The sequence below is a fragment of the Xiphophorus maculatus genome, chromosome 11, assembly GCF_002775205.1.
Source record: "Xiphophorus maculatus strain JP 163 A chromosome 11, X_maculatus-5.0-male, whole genome shotgun sequence".
Classification (NCBI taxonomy): Eukaryota; Metazoa; Chordata; class Actinopteri; order Cyprinodontiformes; family Poeciliidae; genus Xiphophorus; species Xiphophorus maculatus.
Genome location: NC_036453.1, coordinates 15,189,187 through 15,214,504, shown reverse-complemented (window position 1 = coordinate 15,214,504; position 25,318 = coordinate 15,189,187). Strand labels below are relative to the sequence as shown.

At 42.5% G+C, this 25,318-nt stretch overlaps 2 protein-coding genes across 5 annotated transcripts; one reads left to right on the top strand and one right to left on the bottom strand.

Annotated features, from left to right (window-relative positions):
* The first annotated feature begins 1,610 nt into the window (after positions 1-1,610).
* apbb3 (amyloid beta precursor protein binding family B member 3) lies at positions 1,611-13,590 on the top strand. Of its 3 annotated transcripts, none has more exons than XM_023342659.1 (13): positions 1,611-2,275; positions 6,883-7,046; positions 7,133-7,188; positions 7,559-7,607; positions 7,818-7,967; positions 8,273-8,400; positions 9,979-9,984; positions 10,092-10,206; positions 10,579-10,660; positions 10,729-10,812; positions 11,589-11,704; positions 11,779-11,958; positions 12,700-13,590. In XM_023342659.1, the coding sequence occupies exons 1-13, from the start codon at positions 2,227-2,229 to the stop codon at positions 12,952-12,954; spliced, it is 1,434 nt and encodes a 477-aa protein (XP_023198427.1). In that variant the 5' UTR covers positions 1,611-2,226; the 3' UTR covers positions 12,955-13,590. The 3 variants fall into 3 exon arrangements, with proteins under 3 accessions (XP_023198427.1, XP_023198426.1, XP_023198428.1); XM_023342658.1 differs by having other exon boundaries at positions 7,130-7,188; XM_023342660.1 differs by lacking the exon at positions 9,979-9,984 and having other exon boundaries at positions 7,130-7,188.
* Positions 13,591-16,147: 2,557 nt separating this feature from the next.
* Positions 16,148-21,266, bottom strand: LOC102230807 (GTPase IMAP family member 2-like). 2 transcript variants are annotated; one of them, XM_023342480.1, is made up of 2 exons: positions 21,209-21,266; positions 16,148-16,876 (listed from the first exon to the last, which is right to left on the bottom strand). In XM_023342480.1, exons 1-2 carry the CDS (start codon positions 21,225-21,227, stop codon positions 16,239-16,241), a joined length of 657 nt encoding a protein of 218 aa, XP_023198248.1. In that variant the 5' UTR covers positions 21,228-21,266; the 3' UTR covers positions 16,148-16,238. The 2 variants fall into 2 exon arrangements, with proteins under 2 accessions (XP_023198248.1, XP_023198247.1); XM_023342479.1 differs by lacking the exon at positions 16,148-16,876 and adding an exon at positions 17,091-19,236 and having other exon boundaries at positions 21,209-21,261.
* Positions 21,267-25,318: the final 4,052 nt, after the last annotated feature.

Genomic DNA, 25,318 nt, shown 5'->3' with positions numbered 1-25,318 from the left:
AGATATTGCTTTACATCGCTTGACTGCATTACCTAAATCAGGGTGTCCAAAACGGTGGTCAGGGGGGCATTTGCGGTCCCCAAACTGATTGTGTGTGGCCCTTGTAAATCATGCAAATTCTTCCCCACAGCATAATTGTTTGATGTAGATAGAAACCTTCTATTTTTAATTAGGTCAACACCGTCACATCACACATTAAAGTCTTCCTACAGTAGAAAATATTGGCCACAGGTACAATTTTTTGTTTTTTACCACTAGGATGATACAGTTTTCGAGTCCTTCCCATATCGGCTCAACAGGGCCAAAAGGCCGGAGTCCACCCTGACGACTCTGATGGCTCAAATTAGCATCCCTTCTTCAATTGTAAATGTGGTCGTTGACCGTCAGGCCAGAAGGTAGGAATGTGAATAGTCCATGTTGGGGGTGGGTATCTATGATACCAGCAGGAGATCAGGTCTCCTGTAGGTAGTGCTCTTCAGTTTAGTTTTGAAGCATACATGAAGTGTTTTTGGAGAGATGTGACCTTTTGCAGCTGATCCATGATGTTGTGCTGCATTATCCAGGTCATTTTGCCAAATGTACATAGAGTTTGCAAAACATAGAATCTGTTTCAAAAAATATGCAAAGGTTTTTCTAAAAGAAATTAGTAATGTTTCTCTTTGAAATAAAGCTAAGAGGGTATAACATGACAGTTTAGAAATAAACTAACCAAATTAATTGTGTTGATCCACCTCAAAAAAATCATGCAAAAAGTGTAAGCAAAAGAAATCTGGGAGACTTAGCACATGCAAATTTGCATGCAGCCTTTTGTGCTGTGGAGGATAAATAGGTGACTGCTTCACCTATTTAGTTCACAAGAACTAATGGCATTTATTTCAGTCATAATCTTGCGGGGGGTGACCAAAGTTCCATCACTATGTGACAGCTGGTCAGCAAACCTGGCAAACATGATTGACATGGCAGCACTGAATGCACATGTGCTTTATCAGGCATGCATTGGGGTGCAGGAGAGACGGGTGGACTTCCTGGTTGAGCCTGCAAAAGAGTTCGGTAACTCTCATGTGAGTGAGAAGAAGGCACACAAGGAGAAACTGCTTCGGCAACAACCTTCCACACCCAGCTCAGGCAAAAGGGCGAAGTGTCAGGTCAACCATCGATGCAGGATGCGTGTCCTGAGGCTGAAACATCATCAGTGACCCCTCACACCCCCACCATGGACTGTTCTCCCTGCTGCCCTCTGGAAAGAGGTTCTGCAGCATCCGGTGCAGGCCCACCTGGTTCCGAAACAGCTTTTTCCTACTTGCCATCAGACTGCTGAACTCTTAACTGGACTGCACTCAAAAACTGGTCTCCACTTTATACCTTGCACATGTACAGAGCTAAATAACTTCTATTTTACTGTCAGTCCTGCACTTTATATGTTATATTTAGATTTATATTCATATTTTATACTGTTGAAAATGACAACAAAGTCAGTCGAAGTCGAAGTCGAAGTCTAAGGAACAATTGTGCAACTGTGAGATGCGTTGAGGCCATTACCAGGGTACTGATAAGGTAATGGCCCTATTTACAGAACAAAAGCACCTGCTAGAGAAAATCCTTCAGGCCAGTTGGACTATCGAAGCCGATATAGGTATACGTCAAAGTGGACTAACTCTAGCCATTCTAGTGTTACTTGCTTTTTTTTCAAGCTGTAGATTTTTCCTGTGATCTTTACTCAAAAACTGACTTTGCTACATCCTGAGGCAAAATGAAATATTTGGATTTATATGAGTCTATCAGAACTTCAAGGTTCTCCGCTGCTGAGAGTCGCATCATTGCTTCCACTGAGCATGATGATGTATTTCCTGTTCCAGCTTCAGCCTCAGGATGAAGATGTTCCAACAGATTTTACTTTCAGCATAACTTGCTGTAGTGGAGTCATTTTTTTACAGGGATGGGCGAGTGAGGCAGAGAGGGAGTGCAGTGATGACATCATCAGGAGGAGGAGGAAAACAGCACCCTTCATCAGACGGAGAGGAGAGAGGCAGAGAGGAGGCAGAGAAAACGCCGGGACGGGGAACAAAACAAGGGAGGAGAAGAAACACTGATGGTGTCTGAGAGGAGGGCAGACGGCGGGACGAGAGACACCCACAGAGACAGCGGGACAGCGGGGGAGAGACAGGCTGCAGCAGCCGTCCTCTGGGCCTGATCAGCTGACTGCAACTCACCGGGGAGGGTGGAGCCATGATGGGCAAGGATTACATGCTGGCCATCATCATCGTCAACTATGATGGTGAGGCACATACACACACACACACACACACACGCATTCAGGTTTCCATCTGATCCTAGGTCCGGGGCGTGGGACAGCATTATGAGGACCGTCCTCATAATGGATGTTTAATCCTGATGCAGGTTGGGGCTTATGTTGGATGTTTTTGGGTGTAAATGCTCAGATGCTCAATGATGTTTTAGTTTCAATCCCAACTAGTGGCACAGTTAAAGGCAGAAAGTCCTGCAGTTTGACCAGAGTTCATTTGGTCAAACTGAGTTTAGTATTCGACAAAGATGAAGATCCGAAGCAGCTCATCAAAGACCAAACTGCAGAACTAGAACTGATAAGAAACAAAGTGTCTGACTTGCATCAGTCTGGAAACAGTTCCAGAACCACCTAAGAGGTCCTGGACTCCAGAGAATCTCAGTCAGAACCAGGATTCACACCTGGAACCACAGTGAGCCTTCCCAGCAGGCCGACCCATCAGAACCACTCATGAACAACCTGTCAAGAAGGTCCAGAAGAACCAGAACCTGTGGAGCTCTGCAGGACTCCTGACTGAAGCGGCTTTGTTAGTTCAGTAGTTTGCTGCTCTGCTGCATGAATGTTTTCTCTGCTGGATTTATATTAACCAATCACTCACATTACTCCCATCCCTGAGCTGATTCTACATCTGGTTCTGGTTGTGATCCATTTTCTGCCCTCAACTAGAACCTCCTTCAGCTTCATCTTCCTGCTGGTAATGAAACTCTGTACTCAGTTTCTGCATCTCTTCGTCATGTCTTTAACTTGATATCAGCAGAAATTGGATTTATGACTTCAAAAGAATCTGCTGTTTGAGTTCCAGACAGAACTCGATGGAAAGTTTTAATTATTTCTGACAATGTTTTAGAGATTCCGCCTCCAGAAGTCCAGCTGAAGTCCTCTCTGCCTCTGGACCTGCAGCTCTTCAGCAAAATCCCTCAGAGTCCGGAGGACCAGGAAGAGCAAGGAAGTGTTTGTGAGGAAGAGGAGGGCGAGTCCTTTAATGGGTCGTCCTGTTTCTGCTGCATAGGACATCCAGCTGTCTGTCCCTGTCTGCTGGTTTGGACCTATCAGAGCTGGATATCAGTGCCTGGAGTGGCTGATGCTTTAAAACAATCTGGACCCAGAGACTCTAGGGGGATAGGGTTCTGGTTCTATTCAGAACCCGGGCCTCCGCCCAGCAGCTGACAGAGATGAAGGATGTCTAGTCTCTCTCAGCTGATTCAGCGGTTCGTGTGTCCGAGGGTTTATTAATTATTCACGGCTTCTTCAGTTTCATCTCTTCCTGCTCAGCAGTTTGACCAGATCGATGGTGCCGGTCCTGATACATGATGTTGGATCAGCAACATGATCTGGGTTCAGAGAGCCGCTGCTGCAGGAGGAAATCAGAATCCAGCCTGACCCGCGGGTCAACAAGACAGAACCGAGTCCTATCAGAATAGAAACCTCAACCAGATTAATCTGAAACCACCAACCCGCCGTTCACCGGAGGATGTGTTAACTCTAGGCCTGTCACGATAGCAAATTTTGCTGAGCGATTAATTGTCTCAAAAATTATTACGATCAACGATAATATTGTTTGAAGACCTTTTTACACTGAAAATGATGTAATAATGCATGCTATTTCCTGCCAAAGATAGATACAGTTTATTTTCAAAAGAACACTAAACACTTGAACTGATAAACAAAATAAACAAAACAACCAAAAACAAAAATAAAATGGATTCTCAGTCTCCATTAACAAAAAACTCACTTGGAAAAAAAAAACTAAACAACATAAAGTAAAAGTGGAAATAAATACTGCATTCAACCAAAAGAGTGCAGATTATGAAGTCTGTATATTATGTTGCCCTTCAGTAATAATTAGATTTAAATAGAGAAAATGGGCACATCGACTACCTGATGCAATATTTCACACTACACGGTTTTTTAATCCTATTTTTCCCCTTACAACAATCTTAAAACATTGGTCTTTCTAAGATTGTGTTGTGTGTTACCGTAGATCCTCGTTGCCGCTCCGATCTAAATCAGGGGTTTTTCCCCGAATGGGATCTTAACGCAGCCTGTTGAATGTGACAGGCAGCCAATCAGAAAGCGCGGATTCTCCTCCGTGTTTTCTGAGGGGAAATTACGTCCCAAACAGCTGACACGGCGCAACCCGAAGTCCAGCGGACATTGGAGATGATATGTGGAAACAACATTAATGTTTATTCAACATGCAAAGAATATAGAAATGACAAGAGGAGGAGTTGGAGCGAAATTGCTACCGCAGTTGATAAACCCGGTAACTTTTCAGCTGTTCTTCGTTAACGTGGCGTAAATAGGTTCTAATGATTTTCATTCAGTCAGGACTTTACGCTGATACTAGCCACATGCATTGCAGGTAGATTGTAGTAAAGCATTGATTAATGCCTGGTTTTAAAATTAGTTCACTGAACTTGTAGCCATTATTTTGTGCCCATTGTTGGACACCACACGGCAGGAACGAACCCGATCGAACCGTTATACCAAGGATTTCTGTCGGCTAATGTGTGGTCTGTCAGGTTTTGAAAATGGGCCGACAATCGGCCACAGTTCTAAGATCGTATAGTGCGCGCTGGGCTTTACACTGAGGAAATGAGGAAGGGAGGAGTCAGTGGAGAGCACCGGAGTTGAGCCTTTTTTCATTCAGTCTCATTAGCTGAAAGAGAAAAAGGTCGGAAGAGACGATAGTGCCGATAATTAAAATGACGTCGATAGCTTTAATTTATCGTACGATTAATCGATTTATCGTTTATCGCGACAGGCCTAGTTAACTCTAACAGAACCTTTTTCTGTTTGGGTCAGGTCAGACTAAATGTTAGCTTTAGTGTTAGTCACATTTGTCAGCATGCTTAGTCCCAGGTCTGTTTTAGTTGGTTAAATTTATTCAACTAAAACTAAAATCTAAGCTTTAGAGTAAAATAACCCTGACCCTCCAATGTTTAATCTGACCTGAACCTTCAGAACCACATAAAGACAGTTCCAAAGTGGGCCTTCTTTCAGCTGAAGAACATTTCCAGGCTCAGAGGACTAATGTCTCAGCATCAGAGAAACTCATCCAGGCGTTTCTCTTTAGTGGCATTGATTTCTGCAGCAGCATCTTTACAGGTCTGACTAACAAATCAGGAAGATAGAGCACATCACCCAGTTCTACAGTCCTTTACTGAGAGAACAGACTTTAACATGCTTTTGTTAAAAACTATGAAGCTAACTGAGTTAAAGTAGAAATCCAGGTGAGCTGTGAAGCACGGACCATTAAAAACAGTGGAGGTAAAGGTGGAGCTGCAGTGATTGGTGGCTCCAACAGGACCTGCTTTAACCTTGGGCCGGTTCTGCTGTCCTGAGTGATGAACATGGTTCTGATGAGTCAGCAACGACCCTCGATGATCAAGGTGACCTTCATCTGTGGGAATGAAACTGCTGAGTCAACGAGGAGGACATAAAGAAGAGGAGGGTTAAATTTCCTGCTTCGTCCTTATGCAGGCATCAGAATCAATATGTCATCTGATCACAGCAAAATATAAAAACAACGCGTGAGCTGCTGACACGGACAGCTGATTGGACAGGAGCTCTTCAGCCCAGCGACTGATTGGACAGAAGAAACTGATCAATAAGTTCTCTACTTCTGTTGAAAGTCTGAGTTCAAATCTTCAATTAAAACATAAATCTTTCACCAACCTGACAGATGGAAAGTTGACTTAAAACTCTTAGAGGAATTTATAATAAAGATCTTTTAAAATATGTTTTAAAAGCCTGCAACGACAGATAAAAATAAACATTGTTGATTAAAAGTGGTAAATATGTGGTTTTCTCCTCAGACCCAAATTAAGTTTATTCACACGGCACATTTCAGCAACAAGGAATTTTAGAGTGTGTTCACCATGAAACATCATTCAGTCACCAATTATGAATTTATTTTATTGTTATGAGACAATAAACATTACATTTTGTCAAATGTCATCATCAAATATGACGATCAATGTCCCAGTTCATAGAAATGAAAGGCAGCTCTAGACAAGTGGTTTTGTTCTTGATTTAAATGAGCTCAGTGTTTCAGCGGTTTTTCTGGTTCCAGATTCGTGGACCATAAACATTTATATTTCTTTTTTCAATTCAATAATGGATTAATTGTTATTCTTTGTCTCTGTGCTTTTATCTGTTAAAGAGGACCTACTTACTTACAATCTTTCCCATAAATGCTGCATAATCTCTGTTTTAAATGCAGGCGGAGATCATCAGGGATGTTTTTAACCGGCTCCAGATGTGATGCAAATTTTATTCTAGCAGCTGATCTGTTTGTTTCCTGAAATAAAGCACAGAAACTGAAACATTTAACTCCTTGATGGTTCATTTTACTACATATTTACTAATTCTATAATTATATTGTAAATGTATTTATTTTATATTTATTTTACAATGACTTGCAGATCAAAACCAGCTGGCTATAGAGGCAGTTTGAATAGATCTGATAAAACCCATCACTTCACTCCTGTGTTACCTGTGGGGAGCATTGCTGCCTCTAGGGGGCGTTGACAGAGATAGGTGTGTCTGTTTGATGACAGCTTTTTGCGTCCCTGCAGACAACATCTGGACAGACCAGAACCTCCTCCTGGATCCAGACCTTCCCTCTGGCTGGAGGACAATCAAAGACTCCACGGGGACCTACTACTGGCACGTTCCCACTGGCGCCACCCAGTGGCAGCACCCCCGCCTTACCGGGACATTAAAGCCTCTGGAGACACAGGTGAAACTTGACTGGTTTTCCTCTTGTAGCTTCTCCGGTTGCACCAGTGTGGCTCAGCCTGCTCTTCTTCTGTGGTGTTTCAGCAGGAAGAGGCAGGAGACCAGAGTCCCACCAAAGGCACGGAGGGAGCCTCTGAGGAATGGTAACTCAGGATGAATGTCCATCTGTTAGGTTTGCTGGGGGTCAAACAACTTCTGAACAGTTGCTTCTGGACAGACAGATGTTCTGTTAGCCTCACATCTGGACCTCAGGCCCAGTCAGGTCCTAGTAGTTGGGAGGTGGAGGCGATTTTACTTGTTTCTCCAGTAGTTTTTATGTCCACATCCCCATAAACCAGTTTTTACCTCCACATTCCCATAAACCACCAGTTTTTGTCTTCATCCCCGTAACCAGCAGCTCTAAAGTGTTTATGCTAGTAAACCAGCAGTTTTATGCAGATGGTGTCTTGACGTCCTTTACTGTTCAGTCATCATCGGCATCTCCACAGCTTATATGAACTTCTTTTCCCTCAGGTCTTTGTGGCAGGAGGACTATCTCACAGACCATGACCCTGACTCAAAGGTAGCACAAAAAGATCTTCTCTATGAAAGACTGTACTTTTGTTCCAATATACCGACAATAATATGGAAGTGATGATGAAGGGCATGATGCCAGAATAAGAGTTTAGCTCCTCCTCTGCATTAGGATTTAATCTGATGGTCTAATCTGTTCTAATCTCTCTTCACCATAGTTTTGTGTAGCAGTAATCTGATGTCGCCTGCCTCTCTGCAGTGCTTTGCCGTTCGTTCCCTGGGCTGGCTGCAGGTGGAGGAGGAGGATCTGTCTCCGGGTCGCAGCAGCTTAGCTGTCAGTAACGTCATCCAGCAGCTGTCTCACTGTGGCAGCCCTGAGCAGAGAGACAGGTCTGGGGCCTGGGGCGAGGTGAGACGTGAGAGCTGCATCCAGTGGCAGTATACTGGAACTGCACCTGTTTTTATCTGGGTTTTACTGTGAATTTGATTTCTGTGCAACGACAGCAGTTCTGCAGTTTGATATTGTTGGTCATATTCACAGCACCTCCATGGATTAAAAATGCCATTCACCTGCGTAATGTTCTACTCACCAGCCACTAGGGGGCTCACTAAACTAATGTTATATTAACAACCTTGGATGCTGATAAACCAGAACAGGTTAAGCTAACCGGAGTCAGCAGGAAGATGCTTATGAGAGCATGTTCTGACCTACAGGGTCGGGAGATGATGCTGGTTCTCAAGAAAGACACCTTGACCTTATTGGACCCATTAGACCACAGCCCCCTCCATTGTCAGCCAATCATCAACATCCGAGTGTGGGGCGTGGGCTGCAACAACGGCAGGTGAGTTAATCAGACCCGGGTTGCTCGAAACAAAAAAACTTCAGAATCAACTTCAATTACATTATTATGACTCTAGATAAGAGTTCTGTAGGTCCAGACCTCCAGCGGGACTCAAAGACTGGACCTGCAGAACGCTGGTCTAGACTCAACCTAAGCTGGGGCCAAGCTACATGACTTTTCTGCCGGTCCTGAGCTGGGGAAAGTCTGGACTAGTCCACAAAGTCTGGACCAGTCCGCTCTAGTTTGGGTCAATCGGCAAGGCAAGCGGGCGAGTTAGCGAAAGAAGGGAACCGTTCCTTGGCCTCGGTTAAACAAACATACGGGGCGACCCGGTTGGGTTGTCTGAACAGATCATCGACACGACTGTAAACATGTGCTGCTGACAGCCAATCAGAATGAGGCTGGGACATGACAGGTGCTGTGAGTCGCCTTCAGTAAAAAACGTTATGTGTAGCTATCTGACATTACAAATGCACAGCGCTGGGCAGTATAATATTCAGCTTGTTAGTTACAGTCATGCCAGGATAAAATCAGACTAAAACAGCAAATAATGAAGGAAATTATAAATAAATCAAATAATTCATTTTTAACAACAAGTAAACATTTCATAGGTTTAATTAATTTTTAATTTATTCATCCCAGCAGGGAAATTATTTCGCAGTTACAGCACACAACAGGAGCTGTGTCTGCAGGCAGCCAGCTGAGCCGGCGCCATTTTTTGAAGGAGGACATGCGGCAAAGGTCGTCGGGACCGGGAGTCGAACCTGCGACGTCCGCGGGTCTAAGGCCTCCAAACGTGGCCTGTTTGGAGGCCACGTATTTTTATTTGTGTGATCCAGACATGATAGTGTTTGTTATACACAAAACATGTTTATGATAAAACCAGCTTTGAGAATTGTTCTAAAACAAATTATGACCCAAACTCTCAACTATAGCAGATCTGATCGGAACCATCAGATCTATATAAATCTGTAGGATAAACTTTGCAAATTTAAAATAATGTAATTTTATTTTTATTTCTCTTTTTTTATTAATTTATGATGAGTGAAACTATTCAATTCAATTCACTTATTTATCCATCCATCCATTTTCTATATACTATTGTCCCTTAGTAAAAAGCTTAGCATTGAAAGTTCATTCCACCTGGATGTAGCGACAGCAGAACAGGAATATAACCCATTTGAATATCTGCTCTTAGCGCCCCCTGCTGATGGGTTAGGCCCATCAGACCTCCAGAACGCATCAAACAGAGAGTTTGATGAGTTCAGAGTGATTCATCTGGTCTGGTTGATCCTGAGTGCTGAAACTAAAGCCGGTCTGTAGAAACCAGTCATGTCGTCTGTCCCCAGCTTGGACAGTCCACCTGTTCATGACCTGCCCGTCAGTTTCACCTGTAGCTGTAGGACGGGTCCGGCCTCTGAGGAGGGTGTTCCCAGTCATTTTGCTAAGCTAAGCTGGACTCACTGCTGCTGCTTTGCTCCTGCATGCTGAGAAGCTCAAATCAAGCTCACCTTTGTGTTTTGCGCTCTAACATTGTTGCTCTCTGTTTCTTTGCCACGCCCACCCCTATGTGTGCAGGGACAGGTAAACCCCTCCACACTCACAGCCGAACGTCAGGGTCATCCATGGACTTCCCCCTGTGCTGCCGCTGCTCACCAGGCTCTTTGTGTGTGTGTTTGTGGTGCATTCAGGGACTTCGCCTTCGTGGCCGGCGATAAGGACAGCTGTGTCCTGAAGTGCCATGTGTTTCGCTGTAACGCTCCGGCCAAGGCCATCGCCTCCGCGCTGCACGAAATGTGCTCCAAGGTGAGACTCCAACGCCTGAAGTACCCTGCTAGTGAACTGATGAAGACCAAAGTCTGAAGAGCTGAGTCCAGCTTGGTGGGCTGAGTCAGAACCAGGACACTGATCAACTGATTACCATCAGTCTGAGCAACTCCAGAGCAGCAGGCGCTCATCAGGTTACTGCAATGGAGACATCAGCAATCAAAACAACTGGAGCAAGGTCTGTTGATTCTGCTGGAGGAGGTCCTGGATCTGTTGGACCTGCTGGAGGAGGTTCTGGTTCTGTTGGACCTTGTGTTAGACCCAGTTTTTGCTATCTCCTCACTGATCATCATGGAAACACGGTTTCCTCCTGCTCTGTTCGGTTCTGACTGAATTCTTTCTTCCATGCAGATGATGTCGGAGAAAGCTCTGATGAGACCGTCGCGTTCTCTCACCATGGAGAGCATCTCACCTGAAGACCTGCCCAGACAAGGTGACTCACCTTCTCCGGGTCCACCTGGTACCATTTACAGGTTCTGTAACCATGCTCTGTTGTTTCAGTGGAGTTCCTGGAGGTGGTGAGGCAGCAGGTCCAGAAGTTTGAGGTCCAGTACATCGGGAACCTGCCGGTGTCCAGAGCCATGGGTAGGACAGAGACTCACCTATTGTCCACCAGGTGTTCTGTAGCTCTGTTTTAGTTCCCAGATTGTTAAACCGACTAATCAGATAATCATCCCTGGGTCGTCAGCTCCAGAATATCCTAAAGATCTGGTTCCCAGTTTCCTCAGCAGCCTGAGGCCTAATCCACACCTAGACAAAGGCTACATAAATATTTACATACATTTGGTCCTTCCATCTGAACAAAAACCCAGGTTAATATCAATAAAAATGATTATTTATAAAAACTCCAACCACAACAGAGGTTTGAGAAAACTCTGTCTTTGTGTGTTCATGGGAAAAAGGAGTCTTAGTATTGACACATTACAGTCTACAACAGATATTATGGCAATATATCAACTTACTCGGTTTCCCAGTCTATATCGTCTTGTGTTTTTATCAACTTTATGTTCTAATATTGTATTTAAAAGTTGTTCAACCTACAGGTGAACCTCCTGGTGGCATGTTTGACAGGAAGTCATGGTTGTTTAGAACCAATCTAATTGGCTTATCATTTTTAGCTTTGTGCTACACTGCCCCCTATGGGTCTGGCATGTTTAAGACAATGCTCAGGGCAGATTTGTTCATGTGGATGAAAACTTTTGACACTGATCTGTAAGATATGACTTTTTATCAAATGTGACAGATTTGTTTGTATAAAAGCTACGTGTGGACAAGGCCTCTGCTGATCCCGATCAGTAGACCCAGTTCTGAATAAAGGGGAGTTTTGTAACCAACCCGCTGGACCACCTGCTGTTCTGCAGGTATGGAGGTGTTGAACAGAGCCATCGAAAGCATCATGAACTCCACAGACCGTGACGACTGGGAGCCAACGGTGATCCACATCAGCGACAGGGTTCTGTCTCTGTGGAAGGGGGAGGTACCGTCCTCACCGCTGGTGGAGCTCAGGTAATATGTCGCCTCACCAGTCTAACTGTTGCTGGTTGCCAGCAGGATGGAGACGAGCCACTCTGGGAATGCCAGGTGCGATTCCTCACCTTCCTGGGTGTCGGCCATGACAGCCACACCTTCGCTGTCATCGTGGACGCTGGGACGCAGCAGTTCGAGTGTCACGTGTTCTGGTGTGAACCGGACGCAGGGATCATCTCTGAGGCCGTCCAGGCGGCGTGCATGGTGAGGATGAGGATGATGATGATGATGATGATGGTTATTTGGGAAAGATGATGAGGAGGGGGAGGACGTTGAGGATTATGAGCTTTTACAGGGAATCAGAACACAGCTAAAGACTTTCACATTTTAGTATCTGTGAAATTCAGACAGAAAAATATAATCACCCTTAGAGAGAAGCTGGAGGCCTTCCTGTTTCCTCCTGCAGAAGTTAGGGGCCATATTACAGTGATAGTACTACTGATATACTGCTGATAGTACCACTGATAGTACTACTAATAGTACTGCTGGTATTATTGCGTATTATTATCTGACTGATTGGAGGTTTAACAAACTGAGCTGTGAATTAGTTTCCATCCTTAGCAGTACTGTTTATCACCACAGGGGGAGCTATCTCCCTTTGACTGCAAACAAGCAAAGTAAGATGTCATCAGGCTGCAACTGATGGCTATAGAGCTGTGAAAAAGTATTCACTCCCTTGCAGATTTATTCTGTTTTTGCTTTCTTGTCTCACTGAAACATTTCAGATTATCAAACAAAATTTTTATATCAGAGAAAGAAAACTCGAGGAAGCCTGAAAAGTAAATGATGAAGCGAAAACATCTGAGCCCCTTCAGGCTGGATGTGAATAGTAATCCCACCCTGAATTGCCTGGGATGCCCAACACTGTGTGGTCATTCATGTGTTTTGTAGTCATTGTGTTGTCGCCTCCTGCTGGTGGATCATCTCATTGTCTCCTCCCATCAGCTCCAATACCAGAAGTGTCTGGTGGCTCAGACTCCGCCTCCCAGAACCAAATCTTGGCGTGCAACTCCATCCAAGGTGAAACGAGCCAACTCCATGGACGGCGTCGCCTTTCCCCCGTTGACATCCCATCACCATGGAAACAGCAGCAGCAGCACCACGTTGGTGCCGATGCCAAAGGGCAGCAGCAGCAATGTGAGGAAAGGGATGATGGCATTCTTTGAGACGTTCCGCAACAAACAAGCTGCCACCTCGTAGTGATGGCCGCCATACGCCGCTGGTCCGACTGGACTGCGATGACATCAGCGTCTGAACTGGCAACACCTGAGGCGAGACCCACCTGAGGAGCAGCTGGGTTCCTGTCTCACCTGTTGCTGCTACTGAACTGAACAGGAGGAACGTCTGCAGGTGTCTGACCAATCAGAGCGATCAATTCTTCCTTCGTTTAGAACAAACCAACCTGTAGAAACTGAACCGACTCAGGATTTTCAGATGTTAGCTGTCAATACCAAGTTACTCCTTCATAGAACAGCAGAGAACTGCTCTGATGAAGAGTGATGAAAGTCCAGGAGAATTTCTGCCTCTGATTTCCCTAAAATGTCCTTCAAAAGCAGAAAAGTAGAGTTAGGGCAGAAAGCTTTTTTCCATTCCAGACAGCAGCTCCTCTGTCTGCTTCAGCTTCTTCTGAATGGAAACCTTGAAGCTGCAGTGAGTGCTGCTGACCATCAGGGGGCGCACACTAGTCTCACATTTCCTGGTTTCCCTCCTGATTGGCTGATGCCTCTGCAGGTTGAGGAGTTTTCAAGTTTCAGGAAGCAATAAGCTGCTGAGGCTCTTTATGTCTGGAAATGATGTCATGTATGAATGAATCTGAATAAAACAGAAAATGCTTCATTCTGCTTCCTGCTGACTTGATTTATTGTTCTTTTATTTATCAGTTTATTTTAATTTGCAATATAGCTTTTTGTTTAAGTTGCATAACAATAACAATATAATGCTTTCATTGCTTATTACAATGAAATGTAAAAATCAGCTGGTAACTGGGAGATTGTTTTAGTTCTGAGGATCCTGTGTCTCCCAGTTTGACTTTGGGTCCCTACAGCCACAGGCAAACCTCCAGATATCAATTACCCAACATGGCGAGCCAGCCAGGAGGTTTTTACTCCTCAAACAACCTTTGTATAGAGTTTACCAAGTACCCATTGTAATTTTGACCAGAGAAAAATATGGCTTCTATTGTTGAATTGGCAGTAAGTATGGTGCAAATGCCTGGAGATTGATCATTTTGAAGGGCATACTCCATGGTGACACAGATTAAGGTATTGTTGAGGTTGTATCATCGTAAGTCAGTAAAATAGTAAGACTCAAAGACCTTAAAGTGATTGTTGACTTTGACTCAGAAGAGTCTCTAAAGCTCATTAGCTTTTCCTCTGTGATGCAGTGAGAACTGAGTCTCAAAAAGAAATTTGAATTGAGGTTTTACCTTGTTCCCTTCAGCCATAGACGAAAACCCTGAAGCCACAAGTTCCCTTAAAACTGCAGACTGAACAATGCAGCTCAGACTCTCAGGATGAGGAATATTAAAAAGATATGACACCATGGAAATGGTGAATGATGTTGGAACCAGAAATTATGATGATGAAGTGAACAAGGACATATAAAGGTAATATAAGATCCATATGATAGAGACAAACAGAAACCAGCAACACTGAACTGGGTGAGACAAATGAAACATTTCCAGAGCCACCAGTTAATCCTGAAGCTCCAGCGTTTGAGCCACAACAGATTCAGGATCAGGAGCTGCATGAATCCGCATCAATAGGGCAGCAGCTAAAGCGTGAGCAAACTCAGTCACCTGCTCCCCAAACGTCCAGACATCCATCAGAGCTTGTGATGATCGAAGTGGACCTGAAACATGTGAGGTCATCCCTGTTGGAGCAGAACTCCAGGAAGGGAATGCTGAAGTCAGGAGGTCGACGAAGGAAAGACTCCCAAGAAACTGACTGCCATTCCTTAGGGAAGAACTGGTGGTAGTCATGCAGCCAAATCAGAACGGTGGTTAAGTCCAGCTTTTATCATTTAAGGCGATTGGCGTCAGTGAAATCTTTTCTTTCCAGGCAGCATTTTGAAACAGTGATCCATGCTTTTATTTCAACTCGATTGGATTACTGTAACGCACTTTATCTGGGAGTTAGTCAGTCGCTGCTCTCACGTCTGCAGCTAGTACAGAATGCTGCTGCACGACTGCTGACAGGAACTCGAAAGAGGGAACACGTGACCCCTGTCCTGGCCTCACTTCACTGGCTGCCTGTATATTTTAGGATTCATTTTAAAATTCTTATGTTTGTTTTTAAATCACTACATAATCTTGCCACGGCTTACCTCTCTGAGCTTCTTCACCCATACATACCTTATCGGTCTCTTAGGTCCGCAGATCAGCTGCTATTGGGGGTACCGAGATCAAGAAGGAAGCTCAGAGGGGACAGGGCTTTCTCTGTCATGGGCCCCAAATTATGGAACAACTTGCCTTTGCAGGTCAGGGAGGCCCCTTCACTGTCCACTTTTAAAGCTCGTCTTAAAACCCATCTATTTTATTTGGCTTTCAACTCTAGCAGGATCTAGTTTTAAATTGTATGTTTTTGTTTTTAAACTGTAAGTTTTTATTTTATGCTTTTTTATTGTTATGTTGTGTTTTGATGTACAGCACTTTGTATCAGCTGTGGTTGTTTTAAAGTGCTTTATAAATAAAGTTGGTATGGTATGGTATGGTAGTCGTTACTTAGTAGATTAGATTCTCCAACATGACTCAGGTAAGTGTTAATTAAATGATTTAACTGTGTCTGGGCAGAGACTGTGTCTTATTATGGCTAGCTGCTGGCGGTAGCCCCAGCTGTCCTGCAGTGTGTTAGCATTGATACTTAAAGCGGTTCCAAATGGAGACGTCCTCATACTGGACTGTGATATTGTATTATTCTATTGGTTATTTCATGCTTTACTCTTTAGTTTGCATCACAGTTTTCTGGTCTTCTTTGGCTTCATTTCCTCTAAAATATATCTGAGCATTCAGTTCACACAGAACTGGGACATCTTTCATCATAATACTGGTTCTATTCTTGTATAATGTTTTACTTTTAGACATTTATTCTTCCATCTTTTTCTCAGTGGTTTGGTTGAATATTAGCTTACTGACCTTGTTCAAGTATGTAACTGTAAGTCATTATGTTGGAGTTGTGTTTATATATGTCTTGCTGTTTGGAAAATGCTAGTGCTGGACTTCATCTAGAGTTATTTAAACAGTAGGTTATTTTATAAGCCTTAAAAGACACATAGCCATATTACAGCCACTGTTGCACAGGGTTTCTGACATATTTGACGATGGACCAGGGAAACATCAAGATCAGTTCATCAGTAGCAGAGCAATAACTTTCAGTCACTTTATCATCACAGCCTTTATTGAAACATTTAGAACCTCCTTCTACTGTTTGTACAGATGTTGTCAAACCTTTTTCTTCCTCTGATGGAGATGCTAAGGCAAACACCCATCAGCGTCTAAGGAACTTCTTCCCTAACCAAGTGAAGATGGACTCCTCTGACTTGGCTTCTATCTGGTAGATCAGGCTCCCATCCTGGGAGATTGTCTGGATTTTATCCAACAGCTGCTGGACCTGGCTCCTGTCCTCCATATTCTTGTTGTTGAACACGTAGTAATGGCCGCTGCAGCTCTTTAGCAGCTTCATCAGGTTGGCATCCTCCCTGATGAACCGCTGGATGTCGGTGTCTTCCAGACGGTCTCCGTAGGTGAACAGCAGCATGGTGTGTTTGGAGACTTCAGGACTCAGGATCTTCTGCAGCGTTTCCATCCCCTTCTGCTCCTGGGGGGTGAACCTGCCCAGCTGGAGGGTGAGGAGGAAGATGTGTGGACCAGGGGAGCTCAGCTCCACAGCTGCTAGCAGCTCTTCCTTCACCTGCTCTGCAGACAGCTGGGTGCTGAAGAGGCCAGGGGTGTCCACCACCACCACCAGTCTTCCACCTTCAACCTCACCTTCAACCTTCTGGGAGCTCAGAGTCACAGGGACGGAGCTGAACCGATTGTCCAGCTCCTTCTTTCCCAGGATGGTGTTTCCTGCTGAGCTCTTCCCCACTCGCTCCTGACCCACCAGCACCAGTCTGAGGTCTGAGCCTGAAAACAGCAGAGTTCATCAGATCCTCTCTGGACAGTCACTCATCACCAGTCAGACACACACACCAGCTTCAAAGAAGAAGCAACGCTGGCTTTCAGTGAGATCTGCTTTATTAGCATCATATACAGAAGCTGCAGGAAGAAAACACACAAATGATGGTTTGATCGAAGCGTTTCATAACATGTCCTCTAACATGACTCCTCCTACAAAACATGAAAAAAAAGCTTTTATTAACATGTTTCACACAGATTATTGTACATAGAATCTTTCTAGTTAAATGTCTTCAAGGCACAAACATACAGTTTACACAGAAACATGAAATCAGTTAATTTAGTCATTACAAAAATTCCAGATTCAGCCATATTTAATAAGCCAGAATATTATTTGAAAGTTAATTTATTCCTTTATCCTGATAACTTCATCACTGAGTGAAACACAATGTTTGGATTAATGCCTTAATTCCTGTGAATTGTGATGATTTTCAATAAAAACATGACATTTAAAATCAAAATATTACATGAAATAATAAAAAAAATTTTAATATAGAACTGTGAGATAAAAAAAATGATGTTTATTAATCTGACAGATGGGCCTCATTGTTCTGGTTAACTGAATATGAAGATATGAACATAAATCCTGATTAACTAGTGATGCACAGAGTTCAGCTTATTTTATAAATGGGAACTTTTGGTTCATAAGACATAAAAATAAGACATAAAAATGAAAAATATAATCATATTGGTCAGAAATCAAGGACCTCCATTAAAGCAGCAGTATTTAACTTTTATGAAAAATGTTTTTTATACGTTTGTTGAAAGAGTTAAAGTATGAGACAATCTGAACAAACTGAACCCTAAGCTTCGTTTCTCAGGCTGTCAGAAATACACATTAGAAACAACAAATCAGAGCCAGGAGGCGGGTCTTATCGCTGTCCATCACCATCATGTATGTGCTGCTCACATCCTACCCTTTTCTCTCTGCTTCATCACAGCCATAAATGAACTGAATAAACTGTTTTCCTGTAGCATGATGCTGTTTTTCCTGCCACATTTGGCAGTGAGTGCATGAGCGTGCTTGACAGCGCTAAGCCCCTCCTTCTGTCTCTGATTGGTTGTTGTGGTTGTGAGTGGTGCTTTTCTTCAGACTGCAACAGTTTGAGCTTTTCACAGATTATCTGCTTCACCTTATAATGTCTTGACATGGTGACAGGTTCAACAAATATGCAAAAATCATTTTTATTAAAGTTTCACACTCGTGCTTTTAGTTGCAATAATTACATTATCATCCCCACATGCAGTGATGACGTCATCAGTGATGACATCATCAACCATCAGTGACACTTCTCTAAAATTAAACATAGATGCTTAGTGAAATAATAAAAGCAGTAAAAAACTTGATGTGTTTATGATAACATGGCTTTAATTATAATTAAAGCATATTCACTGTATGACACAGGCATCCTTTTCCACAGCAGCAACTATACCTGCCACTGCTAATCCCACACAAGCTCCAACACCAGCTCCAACAGCAGCTCCAGCCAGACCGGCAAAAGATCCAACTACAGCCCCCGTCTTAGTCCCGGCAGCGATTCCTGCACCAACAGCAACTCCTCCAACGCCTCCAATAACAGCTCCAACATTCACTGACTTACTAATAAACTCGTTATCTTCCTCTGCCTTTCTCCTTGCATCATTAGGATCTGTACCTGGATTTTTATCCTGAATTTCCTTAGTTGCTTTTTTAATAGCTCTCTCAGCTTCTTGTAGCATCTCGTTTGTGTAGTAGCTTCCTCCGTGTGTCTGAGCCATCCTGTTGATCTTCTCCAGCAGCTCTCTGACCTGAGACGGATCTTTGTTTCTGTTGTTGAAGACGTGATATCCTCCTCCACACTGATTGACAAAAGCACGGAGAGGTGTGCTTTTCTGAATAAATTCCTCAATGGAGACGTTCTCCTCCTCCAGATCGTCTCCATGGGTGAACAGCACCATGGTGTAACACGCTGCCTTCTCTCCAAACGTCGTCTGAATGATTTTGATGGTCTTCTGTTCTTCCTCTGTGAATCTGTTTGGCTGGATCACCACCAGGAACACATGAGGACCAGGAGCAGCAAATGAGATGCATCTGACTATTTCTGTCAGAATAGTCTCCTGTTTGCTGGTGTCAAACAGACCCGGAGTGTCGACCACAGCCAAAGTCTGATCCTCAAACTCTCCCAGTTCCTTCTTACAAACTGACGTCAGGGAGGAAGGAGACAGTTTGGACTCAAAAGGTTTCCTCCCCAGGACGGTGTTTCCTGCTGCACTCTTCCCAACTCCAGTTTTCCCAATAAGCACCATCCTGAGGTTTGGTTCTTTTCGTTCTGTTGGAGAACAACACATGAATAATGAGGATAACGACTGGGTGTTGAACTATTGACTGAAAACTTTGGAAACGTTCTTACCAAGGTTTAAAGCCGTCTTACCCAATCACTGATTTTCACTGCAGTTCACTGCTTTGCCAGGTTTAAACCTCAATTTAAACTTGGATTTAATATCCATATTTTAATTTTTAGGGTTTCTTTATAACATTTTTCTTATTAAGCAAAATGTTGAAATGTTTTTAATTATTTCAATTGATGAGGCAGACGGCCGCTGGTACTGAGCCAGGGTCAGATTCTGGTTCCAAGTACGCCTCACTACAGGAAACAGGAAGGGGCGGGGACGGGCCACTGTCAGTCACATACCTTATTTGGAAATGGGACATTGCACTCCGGAAGTAAAGGGGGCGCCATTTCCTATGTTATCCGTGGCCTCCCGTTTATATTTTCTTTTGAAATCTGCCATATATCTTCATCTTTAGGAAGGATTTTCACTCCCAGCATGTATTTGAACTTCTTTCTTTTATTTACTTCAGCGCAGCTCACAGTTTTTAACAAATTCTGTAGTTTTCAGTATACTTCTAAATCTTAGTCGCATCTTTTCGGGCCTGCTACTGCCTCTAGTGGCTTGGGGATGGTAACACAACTAATATAATTACATTACTAAATCAGAATACCATAAAGTCTTTATTATTTATTATTAATTCTGGAATTACTGGAACCGTAAAATTTAAAATCCCTCACAAAAGAACATCCCTTTTCATTTTCTTAAGGAAGTAGAGATAATTAAATTACATTAAAAAAAACCTGAAAGTGATTCCAGTTTCACTTGATGGCCAACCTGTTGAAACTGTGGCTAATTTTAAATACCTTGGATCGTTCCTGGACAGTCAGCTCAACTTTGCTGAAAACACTGTCTATATCTTTAAGAACTGTTCTCAGAGACTCTATCTTTTTAGAAGACCCAGTGATCTTGGGGTTACCCTTCTAGAGCTTGTGTTTAACCTCTAGTTAGGTAGAGGTTGTTGAGTTAAAATGTTAAAACTTAACATTTGGTCTAAAGTTAAAATGTTTAGAAGTACACAGAAAGCTACAGCATTTGTTAAAAACTGTGAGCTGCACAGAAGTAAATAAAAGAGAGAAGAAAAGAAAAGAAAAGAGAATGAAAATCCTTCCTAAAGGTGAAAATATATCACAGATTTCAAAAGAAAATAAAAACGGCAGATCGCGGATAATATAGGAAATACCACCCCCTTCACTTCGGGAGTGCAATGGTCCCATTTCCAAATAAGGTATGTGACTGACAGTGGTCCCTTTCTGTTTGCTGCAACGAGGTCCTTCTCTCTGGTTCTGGTTCTGTTGGAGGTTTCTTCTTGTTAAAGGGGAGTTTTTCCTCTCCACTGTCCTTGCTGACCAGGAGGAGTGAATGACTTGATGCTCTCGTTTCTTCAGACAGAAACTCTTTAACTAATTTAAATCATCAACTTAAAGCACCGATTGTAAAGCACATTGAACTGCCTGTTTGGCAGGATCTACTGTAAAGTGTCTGTGTGTGTAGGAGCTGAGCTCCACCTTCATCATTTTATGGCACGCAGACAAAGTGTCATAAAAGGAAGACTGAGAAATGTTGAGCTTTCTTCCACAAACTCCCCAAGCAACCAAGCAAGTTGATACTACTGGAGTCTGTCTGCAGCAGTTTGGTGAAACAGGAAGGCAGTGGTCATGGAAAAACACGTCGAAACCAAGTCGCAAACAGACCCACAGTAATTATGTCAGAGGCAGAGAAATGTTTTATCTGTTGACCTTTCCTGTCTCATAAAAACTCTTCAAACATTTTCAGTTTTACCACAAATCAAATCAGAAATATTCAAAGTTCAGCAGCATTGTAAATGATGTTTGTTTGATCCAACAGTGTTTCAGAGCAGATTGAAAATAACATTTAGAGAAAAAGGCTGGAAGTTAGAAATGTACTCACGAGGCATTTTGCTGGCCATGTTTGCTCTTCACAGGTTGTTGGTTTCTTCTGACGAGTCGATACAGAAACTCAGACCAGACTTCATATCTGGTGCAGACTCCTCCCTCGGGACGCCTCAGGGTGACGTCCCAGTTAGGGTTGGAGGTTATATCAGAAGGATGCCTCAGGACATCATACATTGACAGTTTAGTGACAGAGGTGCTACAACAAAAACAATACTTGTTAAAAAAAAACTATATAGGCACCCTTCTGTCAAAATTTAATCGGGGAGTGATTTATGACCCTAATCATTAATTGCTTTTAATTTCTGGTGCCCCCCGACCCCACCCCACATCCGGTGACAGGATGTCCAACTCACCCCACTCACCCCACCCATCGGTTACTTCTGTTATTCTGATCAATGCAGCACATTGTTTTTGGTGAACTCCTTCTGACCTCCAAGTTTTAAGAATAATACAATTAAAGTATGAAAAACAATAAGTGTTAGATAATCAAGAATAATATATATAATATGGTATATTTAAATAGATTAGGGATGTTGTAGGTACCTCTGGTTTTAAACAGAATATCTTCCTGAGACACTGCATGAAGCGGGAGAGGGCCCTGCCATCTGTGTTAGGTGGGATAAAAGCCCCTCAGGGTGGTTCTCATGACCTCTGGGTCATCACACATGGCATGTACGAAACTCTATGTCTCTGGAAATTATTTTTCCAGACTGAACAAAGATCCGGTAGGTACAATTTAAAGCAGCACAGGTTCATCCTCGCAACCTCTGTTCACCGCGCTCATCTACTATCAGCTCTCAGGATCTGCAGCACGCCATCTGTGTGCCAGGGTGTGTGTGCACATGTGAGCAAATTAAAGTACAGTACAATTAGAGCACAAAAAACAATAAGTGATCATCAGTACCAAGATTAATACATAGATTGTCACCTTTCCTAGATACGTTTAGATTTATCCTTGCCATCTGTGTGTGTGTGTGTGTGTGTGTACGACCAGGCACAATAGTAAATACATATGTTAGAGATTTTTTGGTATTATCATTTTATTCTTACTCTAGTTCACCTTAAGTCTATAGATCTTAGTGATTTTCTGTTTAAAGTGATTTTCTGTTTAAAGTGATTTTCTGTTTAAAGTGTTCTCTTCTTTAAATGACCTGGAGGTCACTACTGTCTGTTCAACTTTACGAGAAATAGATAACACTGAGTTTCTCAGACTTTAAACCCTTTTGCAAGAACACCTCCTAATTTAATCAGTCGTATATTGTTTTCTTGACAGTATTGACCGAGATTTGAACCGGGCTCAGACCTTTGATCAGATATCACATCTGGACCTGGGTTGTTAGATGTTTGGGTTAGAAGCTTTACGACCTCTGTTGTTTTTCCTGACTGCCCCCTTGCCTGTCCTTCTTTGACAAAAAAAACAGGAGTTTTTGTGAGAACAGGTCAGAACGCTCTGTAGAACTGATCGGAGGAGAGGTTTTGATAGAGCGTTCTCCTTTTGCAAAAGCTCTACATAAAATTCATATACGTTGTCTGTGGTTCTTTCTTTTATTTAGGTTCGAAAGGAAAATACCTATCAACATACCTCTAAAGAAAACCTAGTTTAATTATTTTACTTCATTATTTATGGTATCTTGATTAGCCAGTGCTGACTATGAGTTTGTGATTTCCTTCATCACTTCAATTTTAAACTCATAGATTTTTTTTCTGTAACACTTGCTAGTGTGATACATTTCAGTAAATGTTCCTCATTTCTACATGTACTTCTTAAGAAAATGTGACAATGGGTGGTAAAAGTTGAACATTTTAACATGCCCAGACACTACGCCATTTCTGCTCAAGCAAACCAGAAGGTTTTGAACAGAACAACCATGTCAAATAATGAGACCATGAATCTTTAATCTATGTAGCAAATATATTGCTGCTGCTGTAAGCAGAAAATAAAATAAGTTTTGTGGAGAATAATATTTTGGATGAGTTTAAGAATATTGTTTGCCAAAATCACACGGTGTAACTACACTTGTCTTTTATATGTTGCAGTAATTGAATCTTTTTGAGGGAATTGGTTTGCATAAATTAAAGTAAATATGACCTATTTTCCTGCTCCACATACTTAGCTAGCAATTTGCCAGTTAGCTTCCCGGTCTGAACTTCTGGGCAATGTCTTGATTCAGTCAAATCTTCTATCTTGTATCTCCTGAACTCCGATATTCTACTACATCCACTCTGAATGTTTTGCTCGCTGGTCTTCATCGTGCTTTGAATGGAGTATCTGGTTTCTCTTACTTTAACATGCCCAACTTGCACCTGATTGGCATGTTAGCAGAAACTCAGACCAGACTTCATATCTGGCCTCACACCCTCCCAGTGAGGTGGTGCTCCACAAAGCAATCTGTTTGTCAAACTGTTGATCTGCCTGGTGGCTGTTTTAGAAGATATGGTGACTGAGGTTTAGACAGTACTAGCCAGCTCATGCAGCTTGTTTTTACTAGATGGCTGTCCTAAAAGTACATATCTTTAAAATATGAATAAATACGTACAATTCCATAATTATTCGTTTCAGCGGTTAAAGAAGGTTTGGTAATTCAGGGATTGTGGTTTCTTAATGTCAGTGTTTCTGCTACTGGACAAGAAATAAGGTTAAAAGAGGATTTAGAAAGAAAAATACAAAGATGATAGTTGTATTCACTGAGAGCAAGGCTGTTATCAGGACAGAATGAGACCTGAGACCTGTAAAACTGTTGGGTCCATATGACCAAGGAGGGAACCAGTCATCTGCTCCAACAATTTATTAGCCTTTAGGAAATATTTTTGGACACATAGAGCAGAAACATCACAACATCAGATGTATTTTTTCATCCTTATATCCGTGATTTAAAACTATTTTTAATTTTGTGTCATCTTAAAGATGGAAAGAGTCAATTATTTTTTTACCCATGTAAAAATGTCATGTGTTTATTATGAGTAGGATTAACCAAGCTGAAGGAAAACGAAGAAAAAGGATAAATAAATATTGATTGATAAAGAACAGAATCAGCAAATATGAACTTATGAAACTATTGAAACCTTCAAGAATTTTATGTTGTGTAAGATATTTGAAACAGCTCCACGAGCTGAAGACACTTTAAGGTTGGTCAAAAACTTTAAAAAATTTGGATCTTGTTAAAAATTGAATTCTACTTTGAATTGTAGAGTATAACTAATTAATAACTTTCCTTTTTGTAGCCAAACGAATATAATGTAAATGAACAACTTTTATTTTAATTTATTAAGTGCGCTTAAAAACAACAATGTAAAAGGAGCAAAACTTTCATGTTTTTTCTCCTTACAGGGAAATTGTATCCTACAGAACAAACAAACATCAGTTGTTCCTGTTCATCCAGGGGCTGCAGAAGAAGAGAAGAGCAGATCCACTAGTGATGGATGATTAGGATCTGTGTTCACTGTGATATTATTCACCAACAATAATGTAGCTTATTAGTACGGTGTTACATAAAACCCTAAATATAAAATGTACACTCCCAACTGTTGTGACTTTTAAAGCAACAATTTTACCGGTTGTACTCCGTGTTTCTCTTTCTTGTTAAAACTCTTGATATGATAAACGTTGGAGGATGGTTTTGTGCGGCGGATCGGTTTAGCATGATGCGCTCTGATTGTAGCAGGACTCCGACATCCTATCAAACACACTTTTGTTACGGAATTTAAGCGCCTGTTCCTCGCAGGGCCCCGTCGTCCTCACAGGTATTAACACCGGGCCCCGTGTCCCACAGCAGGACCAGGTTCCAAACCTCGCTTTTTATTTATGTGTTAGAGCCTCGGATTCACACGATTCTACGTCCTCACGGTCGACTTACAATCACACTTTGCAAAGATTTTTCTTACTTATGTTCAACCGTCTCTCTCTGTCCACGGATGACCCGTCAAGTCGCCGTGATTCTAGCAGAAACGAGTCCCAGTCCAAACAAAGGATTCAGCTGCCATGCGCACAGGCGTCTCTGGATTTCCCTTCTGCCAGCTAGAATGCGGCAAATTTCTTGAGTACCGGCGTACAAAGGACCAATTTAATGTCAGATCTATAACCTGACATTCTCGCTGGACAAAAATA